General features: G+C 46.7%; 1 protein-coding gene across 1 annotated transcript in view; it reads left to right on the forward strand.

Moving 5' to 3' along the window:
- RFX4 (regulatory factor X4) overlaps positions 1-19,374 on the forward strand; it is a 143,778-nt gene that overhangs the window by 55,274 nt on the left and 69,130 nt on the right. Inside the window, exons 5-8 of the mRNA XM_032593803.1 lie at positions 4,853-4,914; positions 9,415-9,628; positions 10,962-11,039; positions 17,604-17,767. Of these exons, the coding sequence (XP_032449694.1) occupies positions 4,853-4,914; positions 9,415-9,628; positions 10,962-11,039; positions 17,604-17,767 (518 nt within the window). The remainder of the gene's footprint in view (positions 1-4,852; positions 4,915-9,414; positions 9,629-10,961; positions 11,040-17,603; positions 17,768-19,374) is intronic.

Genomic DNA, 19,374 nt, shown 5'->3' on the forward strand with positions numbered 1-19,374 from the left:
CTTTGCACTGGCTGTTCTCTGGGCTTGAAACCTGCCCCCCACCACCACCACCACCACCATATCCATGAGGCTCATTCTCGCATTTCCTTCAGGTCGCCACTCTAATGCCACATTACCACTTAGCCCTTATCACCGTAAAAAAACAACAAAAAAAAACCCTCCCCCCACCCCTACTTTCTCCATTCCACTCACGCTGTTCCTTTTGTTCCTCTCTGTAGCACTTAACCTGATACAAGATATATTGACATTTTAATTTATTTATTTTTGGTCTTCTCCCACTAGATGTAAGCTTCCTCACCAAAGGCTGTTTCTGTTCAGCTCAGTGTTGTGTCCCTCAGTGCCTAGCAAAGTGTCTGGCATATAGGAGGAGCTTAGTAAATAGTTATTGTTGAGTGAATCCAAACTATGTACCGTCAGGCAACCTATTGTGGCTCTTGGGGCCGCAGCTCAGTGTAGGCAGTGAGCAGGCACCTAGTGTTTCCAATGAGGAAGTGAAACGGTCATGTTCAGGGCAGCCAAGTTAGGAGGGTGTGTCTGTGGTCCGGGTGAGGCCAGGGTGGGCTAGGGGCGCCGCGCGGGGACAGAGAGAAGTGGCCGGGCTCAGCAGGCGTCTTCGTCAGAATCAGTGCGACATGGGGTTGTGCAGGGTCGGGAAGAGAGAGCACAGTCTCTCCTCTTCTGTCTTGGGCGACTCAGTGGAGTGTGGTGCTGGCCACAAGATAGTAAAACTGCACATATAGATCCGCACATTATTCAAAAGGAGTAAGTAAAGCCCTTGAGCTATGGAGGAAATCCTAGGATGAATGGATCTGTGCATTTGAAGGCCCAATTCCACAACTTGATAATTCCTCAAGATCATAGCACAGAGAATTGCAAACACACTGATTGTATGTTTTATTGCCTCTTCGAGGTAGAACAGACAGCTTCTGAAGGCTTTGTTTCCCCGGGGGCTTTTTAGAACATCTCTAGACCAGAGTCTGTGGCCCTAGTGCCTAGTACCTAGCCTGGGGCCAGGATATTATGTACGATGCCATTTGGATAAATACTTAGAGAGATTCAGAATTTTATACTCATTCTCTTAAATCACATAATGATAAAGCTTAGCATCCCCCCCCCCAAATGCTGCTTTTAAAAATTATCTACATATTGTTTGCAGGGAATAGGGAATGATTTATTTATATTTTTAAAGAAAAGAAAAAGAAAAACAGCCACTATAACATTCTGGAAGATTTTTGGTGCTTCCTTCAAGGTTATCGTGAATGTCTTTTGTGAATTAGAAATATTTCTTTTTTTTTTTTTAATGTTTATTCTTGAGAGAGACAGAGACAGAGTGTGAGTGGGGGAGGGGCAGAGAGAAAGGGAGACAGAATCCGGAGCAGCCTTCAGGCTCTGAGCAAGCTGTCAGCACAGAGCCTGACGCGGGGCTTGAACTCACAAACTGTGAGATCATGACCTGAGCTGAAGTTGGACACTTAGCCAACTGAGCCACCCAGGTGCCCCTAGAAATATTTCTAATGAGAAAATCCTTTTCTATCTGGAAAAAATGTTGACCTTGTACACAAATGCTATACAAAAATCTTTTTGTTCTCATAACAATCCTACCACCTTAATAGATATCCCATTTTTACTTTTCCACGTTCCTTTTCCATTTCCTATATTTGTAAAAACAAACTATAAGCATAGTATAAATGTAGTTTTGAGGTATACTATTTTTATTTAACATCATGTCATACATAAGTTTTCTGTGCCATGACATAATTTTTGTTACCGTCGTTTTTAACACCTGCATAACGGTCTGTTGAATGTATATATGATCATTTATTTAGCCAGCTCCCTGTCATTGGACCCTTCATGCTGCTTCCAATTTTTTCTCTTATTAGTAACCCTGCACATAGCTTCTTCATGTTTCAGATTACTTCCTTGGAATTCATAGATCAAAAAGTATGAATATTTTGTGGTTCATGAGATGTATCGTAATAACGTTTGCGGAGTGGTAGTACGATAATAAATAATGTCATGAGCAATCTTTGAGAGTTTCAGTTTTGCCACACCTTTGACTGCACCCGGTAGTATCATTTTCCAAATGCCTGCTAATATCAGAGCATTAAACATGGTACCTCACTGTCGTGCCTGCAGTATGGGGGAAATGTCCTAGACCAACATGCAAAAGAGATCTCTGCTCTTCCTAGGCAGCTAGTGTGTGTTTATCTGATGGGTACTGGGACTCCCGTGACTTTACTGTATTGGTCAGGTAGCAAACTCTGAACCCAAATCATAACCCACTTTTAACCTGGACTTCATCTTCACGCTTTGTGTTATTTTCCCTCGACCTGTATCGGCATATCTGTAGCCATTCACGTTTGTACTGTTGTGAACAGCTACTTCATATCTTGGCTCTGAAATCAGTTCTGTGATGAAAGTCTGGAGGGTGTACTTGGCCGGAGGTGGTGAGGCCACTAAAACCGTGGTGCGCACCTTGGGGCAGAGTGCTGTCGCTGAGACCCCACCCCGAATACTGCATTTCCCTCAGGTCACAGCATTTTGAGAGGGACGTAGTCCAAGTGAGGACCCATATCCTCAGCTTATGGGAGTGAGGGTGAGAGAAACCAGGGCTGTCTCTGTCAATACAGAAAAATTTCAGAGAATTCTGAAACAGTATCATCGCTGTGAGCGAACATTTTAGAAGGCCTTTTTTATTTCTCAAAGTAGTATCGTCATGTTATCTTATTAGATTTTCTAACCATCCTTTTAAGGAATGCATCTTTTACACCCATTTTCAGATGAGGAAATGCTGCCCCATTATTCATACCGGAGGTAGCTTCCCAGTGTACAGAAATGGTCGATCCTTACTTCACCCATTCCAGATTCTCTGTCCACTTCCTTCCATGCCACTGATGCCAATTTAGTTGAGGCCACCAGCACCTATCCCTCTGATCTGGGGATGAGTATGTAATTTTTAAAAACTGTTTATTCATTTTTTGAGAGAGAGAGGGAGGGGCAGAGAGAGAGAAGGAGACGCAGGATCCAAAGCAGGCTCCAGGCTCCAGGCTCCAACTGTCAGCACAGAGCCCAACACAGGGCTTGAATTCACAAACTGTGAGATCATGACCTGAGCCGAAGTCAGACGTATAACCTACTGAGCTACCCGGGTGCTCCTGGGGATGAATATATAAACCCCTGAGTCCCCAGACATCAGAGAGGTTAAACAGCACCTCCATGTTCGAATAACTAACAGGGTCACAGTAAATGTCAGTTGAATGACTGAGAGGTCAGTCACTGAGAATACCAGTGTGGATGGGAGAGGGTGTGCTGGGTCAGGAGAGACTCATCCCTGTCTCTGAGAAGGCACTGTATGTTCATGCCTCGCCAGGGAAGTCGGCAGGCGTGTCTCAACTCACCAAGGGCAGCTTGCGCATGGGGTCTCCCTGACCGTGCCTACCCGCGTGGTGCTGTTCTAAAAGGGGAGGGAAGCTGGAATAATTTGCTGGGACTTCAGAAGTAGTCCGTGGAAGTAAAAAGGAATGAATGATCAGGACAGTCAGTGGTAATAATGGGTAACGTTTATTGAGCCCTTACTAAGTGCAAGGCATTGTTGCAAATTATCCACATATGTTTACTTATAGATTTTACAAGAATTCTCTAAGGTAGGGCTTATCATACCTATTTTACAAATGAAGAAACTGAGCCATTTGAATGCCTAAATAAGGGCCCCCAGCTAACAAATGGCTAAGTTTGGATCTGTCTAATCCAGGGAGCTTAGTTCCAAAGCCCTCACACGGAACCCCTGCATTATCCTGCCTGTCCACAAACATCATCTCTGCAAACACCAAGGATGAGGCCTGTTGGTTGTGTCTTTATTTGGCACATGGCCTCTCCTCCCAGGTTCCTTGCAAATGCATATGAATATCCTGGGCAACACTGCAGAAGAGTCAAGGATATACCCTTGGGGCAGAGGTCGGGCTTCATTCCTCCACTCAGCAGCATGGTTTGAGCTCCTCGCCTGGGCCAAGCCTGCAGTATGGGGGAAATGTCCTAGACCAACATGCAAAAGAGATCTCTGCTCTTCCTAGGCAGCTAGTGTGTGTTTATCTGATGGGTGTGTGTTTACGCTGAGGTAGGGGGAGACATAAAATAGGCACGCAGAGAGTACGTGAACAAGGTAATTTCAGAGAGTGCAGAGTGAGAAGAAGACCATGCAAAGCAGGGGAACAGGATGATAAAGGATTGCTTGTGCTACTCCTGCTGGCTCGTTAGAGGAGGCCTCTGGGCAGAGGCCTGGATGTTGTAAGAAAAGGAGCCCGTCCCGTGAGGATGTGATGAAGTTGCACTCCTGGCAGAGGGAGCTGCCCTACAAAGGCCCCAGTGGGCAGTGAGTCTAGTGTGTTTCAGGAATAGTAAAAAAGAAAAAGAAAAAAAAAAAGCCAGCGTGGCTGGAGTCTGGTGAGTAAGGGTGAGTCATAGGAGAGGAAGGCCAGGAGGTAAGAGCAGGGACTCGTTAAAGAGACTGAGGGTGGGTCTTTGTCCCAGGCGCGATGGAGTCCATTGGAAGGCTCTAAGCGGGGCGGTGACACGTTCTGGATCAGCCAGTACTCCCCCTACATTGTGAGTGGGGGTGGGGGGGAAGCACAGAGCAGCCAAGTGAGACCCTTTCAGAGTACAGGGCCTCACAGTTACTCCAGTGCTCCCCTCCCAGCTCCCCAACGCCCGTATCCTCTCCAGGGTCCCGATGGCCTCTTGATAGGTTATTGCAGTCAAGGACACGTGCGTTCCCCCTTTGGATTGCTGTTTGTAAAATCAGTCGCTGTGCTCCCCGCTTTCCCCACGGGTAACCGGTTCTTGTGTTGACTTACAGATCATAAGGCAGCAGTTTCCTCAGTTGACCACCAGAAGACTCGGGACCCGAGGACAGTCCAAGTAAGCACCAAGAGCCATTGCGCCTGCAGAACGCACGTCTCTGAGTCAGGCTCGGGCCCCAGGCCTTTGATCCTGAGCTCAGTTCACAGGCCCGGCGGGAAGTCTGTGCCTGGCATGAAGAGCTTTAGACAACAGGCCTCCCTCTCCCAGGACGCCCAAGAGAGAGGCTGCCCGAAACCCTGAGCCATCTGGCCCAGCTGTTTTAAGGAATCCAACTTAGTGCCACCCTGCCTTTAGATGTGTTTGTCAAATGGTCCAGGGCATCACTTAAAAGAGCACTTTGTGGCTTCTTGGACAATTTCCAGGTTACTTGGATTGTTTCACTGAACGAATTCTCTGCTCTGATAGTATCCATTCGGCAGAGAAGCAACCTGTACCAGTTCCCACAGGGGAGATGGGACAGAGAGGTCCAGCCATGCCCTGGTACACAGGGCACAGTGCCTCCCAGCCATCAGTTCTGGGAACCGACCAACCCGTCCTTGCTTCACATTTTGTGTGTTGGATGTGCGGCATGAGGTGTAGGTCACCTGCCCTCACGGAGCATATGCTCTGGTGGGGAAGACAGATCAAAAAGAGATAATCAGATTGTGTCAAAGAGGCTTGTTGTAGAGTAACAGGAGGGTAGCTTAGTTTAGAGAGGGTAGCCTGGGAAGTCCTTCCTGGAGGAGTCCTGAAAAGTGAGAAGGATGCGTGGACCCCTTCTCTTAGGTGTGAGTTGGTGGGAAGGGAATCTCTGCCTTCACTGCACAGGACTTATAAGACTTGCCTCAAGGGATATTTCAAAAGTTGCTGGACGTTAACAGGTGTTCCATGGAAAAGGTCTGTTGGCCACGTAAGTTTGGGAAACACTGAGTTCAACAGGTTCCTTCCTGCAGGACTTTTCAGAACCTTTATTATGTTGATTACTTGGTGACTCCACTAGAGGGTGCCTTATCATGCAGCATTTCTAAACATTTTGACCATGTTGAGTAGCAGATCGGCACATACTGACTTAAAAAAACACCGACACTTAAACAAACAACCATATAGAACTAGTAACACTTGAACCTGAGGGTACTTCTAAAGCAGTGTGTTCCATACTGTCACCTCACTCCCCCCTGCTGCTGCCATCTCTGAGCAGCATTCTTTTTGTTTGTTTGTTTATTTATTTATTTTGAATGGGGGGAGGGACGGACAGAGAGGGAGAGAGAGAATCAAGCTGGCTTGAGTTGTCAGCACAGAGCCTGACATAGGCTCCATTATGAACTGTGAGATCGTGACCTGAGCTGAAATCAAGTTGGATGCTCGACTGGTAGAGCCAACCCGGTGCCCACCCTGGGCAGCATTCTTATCCTCCGAGGGTGGATTTAAGTTTGGAGTCAAGTTAGGTAAAGAAAGTGGGTGATCATACTGGGAGAAACCCTTTTTGGTAAAGCTCTGAAAATAGGACTGTGTGTGTGTGTGTGTGTGTGTGTGTGTGTGTGTGTGTGTGTGGCTCAGAAGCTCTGGGGGCAATTTTCAAAGAGATTTACAGAAAATTTTGAGCAGGGGACATTTTGGAATAAATTTCTAATAATTTTCCAAGGTGACTGACTGCTCTGAAGAATAAATCTCGTCCATAAAGAAAAATTCCAGTTTCTAAAATTTAAAACTTAAAAATGAGGTGTCAGTCTTGTGAAGAGTATATATAGAGTACAAAACCAGATGCCCCCTTACTTATTTGCTGGTAAGCATGTGGCTGGTACGCAAGGGGCAGTTCAGTCCAGAGATTAAGTGGGTGGTTGGAAGAATGGAGCAAGTCTTTGAAGAGATACGTTGTTGCCCATCTCTAAGGAGAGTAGAAATAGACTGTAGAAATAGATACGTAGTAGAGACAGTGAAGAAAGATAATAAAGATAGAAGGGCTTCCTATCCTACAGAAACTTGGAGAAAGTTTCCCTCTGTCTACATGTGAGAGCCTGTTTTTATTTATTTTTTGTTGTTTTTGTTTTTGTCTTCTTTAACCCAGAAGTTAACGAATTGGGCGGTATCTTCCTTAACAATTTGGTGGTGTCAAATTGATAGCTCAGTAAGGAACCAGTGCAAAGGTAACAAGAAGGTTTAGTGTCCAACTTGGCCTTCTAGAGAAAACCCCCGGCACTTTTACCTTGACAGAATCAATCAGGGTGACCGTGGAGTGTGTTGACATGTCTATAGAACTGAAATAGAAAAACCGAGAAGTGATCAGAGCAATAGCTTCGCTGCAGTTGCTGATTTCAGCAACACACGCTGGGGAAAATCAAGAAGTGGTATGATCTGAATGTGTTGTCACTACCTTGATCTTAAGAGATTGTAAAGGGGGAACTTTGTTAAGGTTAGGGAGGCGTGTCCTAACTGCCCGGCCCCCTGGAGAGCCCGGAACCTTCCCCTCCCCCGCCCAGACGGTGGCTCTCTGGGAGGCAGTTATGACAGTTGGGAAGTAGAAGCTGCAGAAGACAGAGAGCAGCTCAACACAAAGAAGAACTTTCTGATCACGGTCCCGACCCAAAATGAACAGGGCTGCCTTCGGAGGGCCTGAGTTCTTCGTCCCAGGAGGCATTCAGATGGAGGCGAGATGCCCACTAAGCAGAAATATCACAGAATGGTATCAGGAGTAAGGGGGGGTGGGGAGAAGGGGAGGTTATGTGTGCTCATCTCCCCTCCCCGGGAAGCCTCTTCCATAACTCAGAATGCACCAGCAACCACATCTCCACAAGCAGAAACGAGTAATTGATGTGTTGTACAGAGTTTCTGAAAGCGAGGACCATGAGTTACTTACATTAGCGTTGCGGTGCAGAAATCTAGACTAGAAATCTATGTCTAGAAATCTAGACATACTAAATCAGAATCTTCGGGGGTGGAGCCCCAGGAGTCTGTCTTTTAATGTTTTGTCGGTGATTCTTATTAGTAGTAAAGTTTGAGAATCACTGGCTTAGTGGTTAGCTCACTTTAGAGGTTCAAATCCTGTGTCCACTCACTGCGTGATCGTGGGTGTGTGACTTAAATTCCCTGGTCCTTAGTTTCCTAATCTGCAAAATGGGGATAATACTTAATTCCAGCTTTACAGGGGCTTTGTGGGATTGAATAAGGTAATATGTGTAAAGCACTTTGCACCATGTTAGTTGCTATGAAGAGCATTGATTTACAAGAGTAGATAATGACACCGACTGGGGATCATAGAGCCACAATGTATGCAGACGCTCGGCCTAACGGGCTTATCAATCTTAAACTGATGTGCATCTGCGTTAGCTTGTGGTGCTTGTGTCGGTGTTGATTCTTGGGCCCCACTCCCACCTTCTGAATCAGCAGGTGTAGGAAGGGAGGGCCTAGGAATCTGTATTTTTATTATGCTCCATTAGTGACTCTGATGTACCTCCCAAGTCTGTAACAGCAGTCCTGCAGTGTTTTCTGTTAGGGCAGCGGAGTGGCTTTGTGGTCAGACCCGTCTTTTTTTTTTTTTTTTTTTTAATTTTTATTCACATTTATTTATTTTTGAGAGACAGCACAAGTGGGGAGGGGCAGAGAGAGAAGGAGACAGAATCCGAAGCAGGCTCCAGGCTCTGAGCTGTCAGCACAGAGCCCAACGTGGGGCTCGAACTCACAAACCGTGAGATCATGGCCTGAGCTGAAGTTGGATGCTCAACCAGCTGAGCCACCCAGGCGCCCCAGACAGACCCGTCTTGAAGAACCTCTTCCCAACAGCTGGATGATGGAGAGCAAATTACTCTCAGGCTTTCTTGCTCTCCATTTTCTCATCTGTAGAAAGACTGTAGTAATCCCTATTGCAGAGTATTATGTTACAAATTAAAGTAGGTAAAGTAGTTTGCAAAGTGCCTAGTATGTAGCAAGTGCTCAGTAGCTTGTAGCTAACATCCAAACAAAATGTGCCTTCCATCCCTCCTTAGTCTCTATTGAAACCATTGCTGTTATTAAGCCCATTTGAGTTAATAAAAAGTTTCAGTCTTTTACATTCAGTGCCAACTAAGATACTGAGTCTATCTTTTTAAAGAGGCGGTTCTTTGAGGCTACCATTTATTGATTAAGAAAACATGGGCCAAATGAATTTTTGTTGGTGGTACAGTTAGCAGTTGCAAACACTCCCTTTTTCCTGGGTCTCCACAGAAAAGGACACTCAGGTTCTGAACTTCTGGGATCACATTTGGGGCTAGATATAAGAGATTAAATACAAATGGAAATTTTTTTCACCCCCCTTTCTGCTTTGCAAAGTATTTGACTTAACATTCTCTGTAGGAGGCAATTTTGGTTATTTTTACCTGCCTGATTGATGGCTGCAACATGGAACTTTGGTTTAATTCTAGATTTCTGAGATGTCAAGTCTCACAGGAGAATTAACTCTTCTAGCCCAGGGAGGATAGGCCCAGCCATTCTGGTCTTGGGTACCCCTGCCCAGGAAACTCCACCTGGTAACAGTACATGTGGGTCTCTCTCTCTCTCTCTCTCTCTCTCATTCTCTCTCTTTCTCTCTCTCTCTCTCTGGCCCAGGTACCATTACTATGGCATCGCGGTGAAGGAAAGCTCCCAGTATTATGATGTGATGTATTCCAAGAAAGGAGCTGCTTGGGTGAGCGAGACGGGCAAGAAAGAAGTGAGCAAACAGACGGTGGCATATTCACCCCGGTCCAAACTTGGAACGTTGCTGCCAGAGTTTCCAAATGTCAAAGATCTAAATCTGCCAGCCAGTCTGCCTGAGGAGAAGGTGACCACGTCTGAGGTGTTGCTGGGAGTGGGTGGCCCCCCTTTCTCTCTCCTCTCGCACCACGCACACAACCCCTCTCCCTCTCTTTTTCTCTCTCAGTGCAAAATGGTGAGTTTAAAAATGTAAAGATAGAAATCCGAATAAAATGTGGACTTTAGTTAACGACAAGCCGGCTCCACGCTGACACCAGTAAGCCCGATGTGGGGCTCAAACTCCCAAACCGTCAGCTCATGGCCTGAGCCAAAGTCAGATGCTTAACCCATTGAGCCACCCAGGCACCCTGATTGTTATTTTAGAGGATAAAGTTTATTTTCCCATGTGCTGCAGAGGATGTGGTGAAACCTTAGTGCAATAGACAAAGAAGTCTTTATAGGTACAGGGAATCAGATAGTTTGGGTCAAAGGGTATTTGCAGGAAATTCTGACCTACATCTCTAAGGCACCTATCTAGATGCAGCCCAGTGCAGCAGGAGGTGTTGAGCTCCCACTGTCTGCATATCACCCTGGGAGCTGGGAGCTGGGAGGCAGCGGGAACAGAGAGAGGTGTCCTGCTCCCAACAATCTCACAGCCAAGTGGGGAGACGGATGCTTATGTCCTAAGCAAACTAAGTTTATACAAAAATGAATGCATGTCTGTGTTCTGAAGCAGAAAGATTATCTGTAAATAATGCTTTAAATCTAAGAACCAGTAAATACTTTTTTTTCTCAAAGTTGCTTTCTCCCCCCCCCCCCCCGCCCCCGTCAACAAACTTGCTATACTATAGCTTTAAAATTCTTGGATAAATGGAGCTGGAGATGAAGTTCTTTTGCTGGACAGACTCCAGGAAATTTCTGAATGTCTTTTTGTGATTTTTGGCAAACACCTCTTCTTACAAGTACACACTGGGTTTTAACTTTTCCGTGTCTTAGCTGATGAGGAGAATTTCATTAATATGCCCCGCTGAACTCTACTACGTGCCAGGCGCTGTGCAAAGTGCTGGATACAGGAGGCTGAACAACATGCCATTTCTAATTTTCCCAGAGCCCATAGTCTCAGAGGTGAAGAATGGGGGAGAGAGAAACCCGTGCTTTCCACCATACCAAAGGGCAGGTGCTCCAATGGAGAAATGACGTGCAGGTGCCATGGGAGCACAGAGGAGGGAGCCCAGGGTCAGAGAGCACCACTGGTGACAGCGAGACTTACCTGGGTCTTCCAGGATGAGTGGGTGTGAAGTGAATTTCATCTCCTCAGCAGGGAATAAGTGACTTGAAAACTGAAATTCCAAAGGCACAGTAATGTGTATTAATTATGCTTTTGTTGTTGATCCTCTCCCCCCCTCCCCCACTCCCCACAGGTTTCTACCTTTATTATGATGTACAGAACGCACTGTCAGAGAATACTGGACACTGTAATAAGAGCCAACTTTGATGAGGTAGGTCAACAAGCGTTGAGCTGTGGATACTCTGCATTAAAATATTATAGGAGCCGTAGCTCCCACTAGGTGCCAGACCTTGGGAAAATCCCTGATGTGCGTGAGCACCCGTAATCTTTACAGTGATCCTAGGAAGCAGGCTCTGTTGTTAGCCCATTTTGCAGACCTGCTACGAGAACGGGCAGTTGTCCTTGATCAAGCCAGCGAACTGCATCCTGTCCCGCTGGCCAACGAGGAAGACAGTTTGCAGGGATAGCATACGCCTCGTGTTGGAGATTTAGAGAAACTGAGGGAAGGCTTTCCTGTATTTTGGATTTGGTCTTTTCCCGGGGCCCCGTTTGATTTTTATATTAAAATATTACAGTTAAAGAACGGAGAGGGGAAACAAGAAGGGGTGAAGTACCAGTTACGTCACCAGAGAGACAGTAAAATCTTCTTGCCTAAAATGCCATCCAAAAGAGCCTTCCTGAGGGCTGGCAAGAAGCCACACGCTTCACCCCATAAACCTGAGGCCTTTCTGTTTACAGAAAATGCTTTCAGGCCAAAAAAAACAAAAAAACAAAAAAAACCCAAAACCACATCCTGGCATAGGTTGTGACATTGACTTTGAGAGAGGACAGTGCAGGCTACAGAGGGGCTATAAAAAACCAGTAGCTATTGGTGGAAAAGATCCCAGAGGTTCCCCAGTGTGTGTTTCGGGGGTGTGCACTGTGGGAGACGGAAGGGTAAGAAATGACGTAAGGCACAAAATGCTCTCTCCCCCATCTTCCTCTGCCTTTTCGCCTCTGTGTCTCACAGCAGCGAACGTTTATTGAGCACCCCGCTTACTTGAGTTGACTCACGGGCTGTTCCCTCAGTCACCTGGGCAGTGGTGGTCCGGTCTCTTGCGTGCCGGCACTCGGCCCCCACACAGAGCTCCAGAAGAGATAGCAGTGTGCTGGTGGAGAAGTGCCATCCTTCCTGCTCGTGGCTTTTATTCCCGAGATTGTTCAAATCTCCCAATTCCTTCAGCAACCATTTAAGTAGATTTTTTTTTTTCTAAAGAAAGAAATATCACTGCTTTCCCTCATGTTGTGGTTTGGCTATGTCTTATAATCCCAGAGATCACTGACATGAGGCCAAATGAAGGCTCATGCTCAGTGAAGACAACGCTGGCTTCTGTAACAAATAACCCCAAGTCTTAATACATTAGAAGTTTATTTCTCGTTGATGTCACAACCCATTGTGGGTGCTCACAGGGGGAAGGCTGGTTGCTGGGGGTTGTTCAGGGACCCAGACTCCTTCCACCTTGTGGCCATACCCTGCCCTAGAGCCTTGGTGTCCTCTTTGTTCAGCTGACGGATGGGGAAGAGGAATACCGGGAAGACTACCCCCTTCTTAACCTTGCCAGCCCAGAAATAAAACATATCACTTTGCCCATATTCCATTGGCAAGAGCTGGTCGCATGGCCCCACCTTGATGCAAGGGTATCTGCTCCCTCACTAGGTAGCAGTTTACTACCACAGAAGAGGAGCTCTGAGCTCTCGTGGCCAGCTGTCCCTCTCCGCCACAAATACTAAGCACAGAACTAGTGACAGTCCTCTCTTACATTCATACGTACTTTATCCATCTCACAACTCACTCTCATCATCTCATTATACTTAATTCCATTCATGAATCCCAACACATCAGGTATCTAATGGTACCACCCACTGCCATAGGTCTCAAGAATGGGGTGAGAAGTAAGACACAGCCTGGGGGTGGTGGTGGTGGTGGTGGGAGGAATGCACACCAGGAGTTAAGATGCAGAATATATGGTGAGGGCTGAGCACTCCTGTGGGGAAAGTGCCAGACTCAGAGTGCAGGCTTTGCCATCAAAGCCTATATTGTTTGTTCTAGAGATAAAGATAAAAATATCATCCCTGCCTGTCTAATTCATAGGATTACTAGGAGGAGGAGGAGATGAGACAATGCCTAGCAAAAGCCCTTTGTAAACTATAAAAGGTCCTACAAATGCTTGCTGTTATCGTGTATGTCAACCAGAGAGTTAAAAGACCTGCTCAAGGTCACACAGTTGGTTACGGCCAAAGTCATGGCTGCAACTTGTGTCACCTGACACCAGTAGTCTAATATTCTTCCCACTCCCTTGGCAGGGATATTTGGTGGCTGTTTTTAAAATGGCTAATCAATGGGGCGCCTGGGTGGCGCAGTCGGTTAAGCGTCCGACTTCAGCCAGGTCACGATCTCGCGGTCCGTGAGTTCGAGCCCCGCGTCGGGCTCTGGGCTGATGGCTCAGAGCCTGGAGCCTGTTTCCGATTCTGTGTCTCCCTCTCTCTCTGCCCCTCCCCCGTTCATGCTCTGTCTCTCTCTGTCCCAAAAATAAATAAACGTTGAAAAAAAAAATTTAAAATGGCTAATCAAGATGTGGTTCATTCTACCCAACCACAAAAGAATGAAGGGGGATATTTTCCCTTTGAGGGGCATGGCTTTCTCCCACAGCTGAGAAAAGTCATGAGTAAATGGATGCATGGTGGATGCATCTGGTAGACCTTGGCATTGTAGTTTGTTTCCAGTCTTCATGATCTTTAAGAGTTGAGATTATAACTAATGCTGGTATCCCATTCTTAAATTACCTTCCTTATTTGCTGGTGCATTGTCTCCTACCATCACAGTGTAAGCCCTTGAGGGCAGGGACCTTGTCTGGCTTGTTTACTACACTATCCATGTAAGCCATACTCTTAAAGTCTCAGTAAATATTTATTGGGTGGATGAGTGTATGGAAGGTTGGGGTGGGTGGATGGATGGATGGATGTAAAGATATCATAGACTTGTAGCATTGTCAAGAGAGTACAGAGAGCCCCAGTCTGCGTGTAGGGGACTCCCTGCAAAGCGTTTTCCAGACTGCATTTCAAGAAGAGCTGTAAAGTCAGATAGTCTTGTGTTTGAGTCCCAAATCCACCACTTACCAGTCTGTGACCTTGAGCAAGGTACTTGACCCTTCTGAGCCTCAATTTCTTTTGCTATAAAATGGAGATAATAATTATATCTATGTAAGAATTCATGTAAGGGTCTGATCTTAAAATCAGAGCATAATAAATAGTAGGTATTTTGGTGGCTAGTGTTTTGTTGAGATCCTTTCGATGCTGTAGCAATTAAGTGCCCCCGATCGGAAGCTATCAGATGTGTTTCCACGAGGTGCCAATATATTCATAATGAAGTAAATATGGATATGGAAAAGAAACAGAAAATTGACATGGCTATTCTTAAGAATACATTAAGGAAATCATCTCCTGATGTGTCACTGAGACAAGAGAGAAAGGGCTGAGAGTTCGGGGGGGCTGAGGCAGATAATCTAGGAAACTTTAGATAATGCTGTTCCATCATTTGCCTCTGATGATTTCACCACTTAGGCTTACCAGGAGTAAGAAAACCTTCTCCCTTTTGGCTGATAATGAGTTTCCATTTGTTAGATGCCTCCCCACTGCCATGCATTTTTCCTCAGCGACTTTATTGCATCCTAGTACGCGGTAGACATCATTGTCTCCGTTTCATAACAGCTGATAGCTCTCACATTTATATATTTAGGCCTGAGCTCCAGATTCAGTTGACTTGACATCCAACCTAACATGGTCAAATCAGAGCTCTAATTTTCCACCTGAGTTTGTTTTTCCCATCTCAGATTGCCACCACCACCCATCTAATTGCTCAAGTCATGAGGCTTGATGCTTCTCTTTCCCTTGCCCTTCATATCCAGTCCCTTGGGAGGTCCCACCAGCCCCACCTCCTGCTAGAACGCCATGTCTGTCCATTTCACACCCACCTTCCAAGTCCCTGCTCTTGAACTTTCCACTCTTCTCCCTCCTTCCTTTTCCTTCCTGCTCCAAGGAACCAATACCTTTGGACGTTAAATAGCCTGAAATGTGGAGAGTAGAAAGGGAGGCCAAAACTGGCTAACACCCCCTGCCCCTCTCAAAAGGCTGCTCAGGAGACTGAGGACCGATCAGGCTCCCTATGCAACTTGAGCAGGCTTGAAACAGACAGATGTCTGCTAAAGACTGATTTTCCACAGGTTTGTTTTAACCTACACAGCTGCTGATCTTTTCCAGAATTTCTGTTTGAAATTGACTGCTCACATATAAAAAAGGAGTTGGGCTGCACGCACAGAGAGCTAAGAAAGACAAATGAATTCAGAATCTACCAAATCGTAGGAATCAACTGGGCAGAGCTTCTTAGGTAGTGTTGGAAGGGCAGGCAGGAAGGTCCAGAACTCGGCCTGAGGATGATGCTCAGGGACAAGCTGGGGTCAGGGAATAGTAGTGCTGGAGAGAGAAAGCACCTTTTCCAAGAGGCCTGGCCACCTCCAGCCAAGGCCAAAAGAGGAGTCAACCACCAGGTGTCCCAACGATAGATGAGCAGAGCCACAGTGGGAATCCTGGCTGGGTGACACTTAGACACTTAGACAGGGGGTCATAACTGCTTCGGGCAGTCCATGGATTTCTTGGGCCTGGTAGTGGTAGTGTCTCCATGATGCAATAACAACCACCACCACTACCCTTTATTAAGTATCTGCTGTGTGCCAAGCACTAAAATAAGTACTTTTGGGGGAATCTTTACCAAAACCTATGCAGTAAAGATTACTTTTATTGTCATCTCACAGGTAAGGAAGCTTAGCTATCTCTGAACTTGGAGATATTACTATACTCCTGGTTGGTAGTGGAGCCAGAGTTGGAACTCTGGAAGACAGTCTTCACTCATCTGGATTTTCTGTTTTAATTTTTGATCTGGCTGAATACTTTGCAGTATTTTCACTATTGCAGAATAAATGGAACTGTGACTTAAGTTGCACAGTTTACAAACCTGAACTTCATGCACCACTTTGATCATGGTTTTGATCATCAGCCACCATTTGCCCCCTAGGGAGTCAGGGGGTATGCTTTTCACCCCAATCCTTATCCCCCAAGCCTCCCACCATCCAGCGCAGGCTGTGAATGTCAGGGAAGGCCTGCCCAGATGAGATGGAGCTCAGGTCACCAGGCTGGAGTCTGAGGTCGCCTGATCTCAGCGATTTCCCCTGGGGAAAGCAAGACCACCCCCCCCCAGTCCTGAGAGGGGCCTGAAGGACACCGCAAGCCACCAGGGCCAGGGCAGGAAGCTGGGGGGTGAGCAGCAGTCCAAGGATAGAGATGGGTCTCAGGAGTGGAGAAGAAGGCCAGTAACCATGAGAGGAACAAACTAGCCACGAGACAGATTGGCGGAAAGACTGAGGCAGATGGGGGCTCCACTTCATCCATTTCCTCCCTTGCTGTCTGGATTCGGACAAATAAGTTAATATCTCTGCCAAATGGAAGTAAGGATTCTCAGCCGTGGTAGAATTACAAGTACTAAGTGAGAGAACCAATGCAAAGTACCAGGCATATAGTAGTCACAAATAAATAAAGCTAATGCCTGGCATAACACCACCTCTAAAGTGTTAGACTAAATTGTCTTTTGCGTTGAATCAGGGATCAACGTTGTCCAGGATTGCGTTGAATCCCTGGATAGGGAACCAGGAATGTGGATAAATGTTATGTGGGGGTTCAAGAGTCCCCATCCATGGGAGAAAGAAGGACACGTGGTCCAGGAACCAAGTCGAGCCTATGAGAATTCACAAAAATTCAGTAATTTGTCCCCTGTCTTCAAGACGAGCCACTCCCCAGTGTTAGTTAAACTCCAGGTATTTTTAATGTTATCATATACAGCAGTTAACTATCTTTGCTGTTTCCTTCACTTCCCTTCTCTTGTCCCACACCTCAGGCCCCCCTGCCCTGCTCTCTCCCTGTCCATCTCACATAGTAAGAGACAGACGTATACAGGCCACCGAAGAGTTCTCTGCCTTAGACATTGACTCTGCTGCTTGCTCACCCAACAGCACAGCTGCAGCTCCTGCTGTCATCAAGTTAATAATGCACTCTTGAGTGCCTACTGTATTTCCATTCTGTACTAGTGTTTTGGGTTGGGTGCCCACGTAGCTTACTGCTCACGTACCACCATCTAGCATCCCATAGTGGCAGCAAACGGCCAGGGCTTTTTGGGGAAGTGGAGGAATTTGGAGAGGAAGAGGCTCCAGCATTTTATTCCATTTTTAGTGCACACATTTGAATAGGGAGTCTTGTTTGTGGCACCCATTTTCCTCCCTCCCAGATACGTTCCTTTTACCAGCAATCCCACATCATCTCCTTCTTTGTGTGAGAACCCCCAGAGGTCACCAACTGGCCCAAAGAATAGTGAGTACAGTGCTCTGAGCTCATTAAGAGCAATATCCCTTTAACTTTTCCTAGACCATGGTGAGCATGAAGGGGTTGATGGGTTAATGTACTGTTCCTCTCTCCCAGGGCAGGGTAGCCCCCAGGCTGCCAGGCCAGGTGGTTCTGCAGCAGTGGGCACGGGACACAGGGGGACTGGGCCGGGGGTGGGGGGAGACTCTGGACAGGGCCTTCTGTGCCACAGCAGGGGACGCAGAGGACCCCACTGCAGACTAGTGGGGTCCCAGGCCCTGTCGGGAGAACCTTCTGTAACCTCGTGATTTTTTTCTGTGGACTGATACAGGTTCAAAGTTTCCTCCTGCACTTTTGGCAAGGAATGCCGCCCCACATGCTTCCCGTGCTGGGCTCCTCCACAGTGGTGAACATCGTCGGCGTGTGTGACTCCATCCTCTACAAAGCTATCTCGGGGGTGCTGATGCCCACCGTGCTGCAGGCATTACCTGACAGGTGGGCACGCTTCTTCCTGTCTCCGCTCATGACTGGTCCACAGACTCACCTTTCCTGCCTCTCTTTCACTGAACATGATCCCTCGCTGTCTGGGGGTCTCCCTTTAAAGACCATTAACACTGGGGTCTTAAGATTCCAGTTTTATTTATAATTTTTAATGCAAATAAAATTTTTAATATTTTGAACCATTTGTATGGTTCAAAATTCAAAAAGTGTAGTAGAGTATATAGTGAAAAGTCTCCCTCCATAGACTCCTGTTCCCCAGGACACCCCGGGCCCCTCTATATAGCATCAAATATAGTCATTTTCTTGGGGAATGGGGTCCGTCCAGATCTGCTGTGCACATACAACCAATGCATCCAACATGCTCTTTTTCTCTTTTTCACTGAAACAGAAATATACTATATTACAATGTTCTGTATAATATAGAGCAATATAATATAGTCTTGGAGTAAAATACAGAACAGTAAAAACAGTCTTGGAGCTTATATTGGGGCTTCCAGGCCCCTCCAGATCACCCCCTACTGTGCCCCATGCTGCCTCCTGCCCTGGGGCTGGACCAAATGCAGCGCCTCTGGAAGGGCTCCTTTCCTGTGGCTTCCAGCTGGGCTCAGCCAGTGGGGAGAGTAGAGGGAGGGAGACAGATCCTGTCTCCATCCCCATGAGGTCACCTCGGGCTGGCCGTGTCCATCCATAGGCCTCTGGGGCCTTCCAGCATACCACCAGATTCAAATTCTTCTGGAGTGCCTTGTGCTTAGGTTGGAAGTTTTTCCTTTAGACATGGGGTGGGTGAGAGCTTGCTGCTGTCTCCAATGGCAACTGTCTCCCTTCTGGGCTCCTACATGCCTGTCAACACCTGCTTGACTTGTCCCTTGTAAATAAACTCTCCGATTTTGAATGGCATCTCTTTCTTGTTGGGACTGTTCGAGAACATTTCAAATCAGTCTGTGAAGAGGTTTTATTCTTTTTTATGCCTGCGTACTGTTCCACTGTACTGAATTCAGTGAGTTGTCTTCATGTTTCCAGTCTTGTTTCACTACAGATTAACACCGTGATGAATGATGTTTGAAGGACATTCTTTTTTCTGGGTGGAGTGCGTTAGCTTCCCGGGGCTGCGGCAGCAAAGTAGCATAAACTGGGTGGCTTAAAACAGCGGTAAGGAATTCTCTCACAGTTTTGGAGGCCAGGAGTCTGAAATCAAGGCAGGAGTGGTTCCTTCCAGGGACCGTGAGCAAAGATCTACTCCATGCCTCTCTCCTAGCCTCTAGTGGTGGCTGGAAGTCTTGGGTGTTCCTTGGCTTATAGATGCATCCCTCCATTCTCGGCCTCCGTCTTCACATTGACTCCCACTCTGTCTGTCTCTGTGCCTCTTGTAAGGATACTTGTCATCATATTTAAGGCCCACCCAGTTAATCCAGGAGCTCATCTCAAGATCCCTAATAATCACATCTGCAAAAAAATGTCATCTTCACAGGTTCCAGGTGCACATTTGGTGGGGAGGGCACCACTTATCCCAATATGTGAACTGTGTGTGAGGAATAAATTCCCACAGGGCTGAATTTCTAGCTCAACGGGTATGTGACTTAAAACTTTTCTCAGTGAAGTTG

This window comes from Lynx canadensis, chromosome B4 (assembly GCF_007474595.2).
Source record: "Lynx canadensis isolate LIC74 chromosome B4, mLynCan4.pri.v2, whole genome shotgun sequence".
NCBI classification, from domain to species: Eukaryota; Metazoa; Chordata; class Mammalia; order Carnivora; family Felidae; genus Lynx; species Lynx canadensis.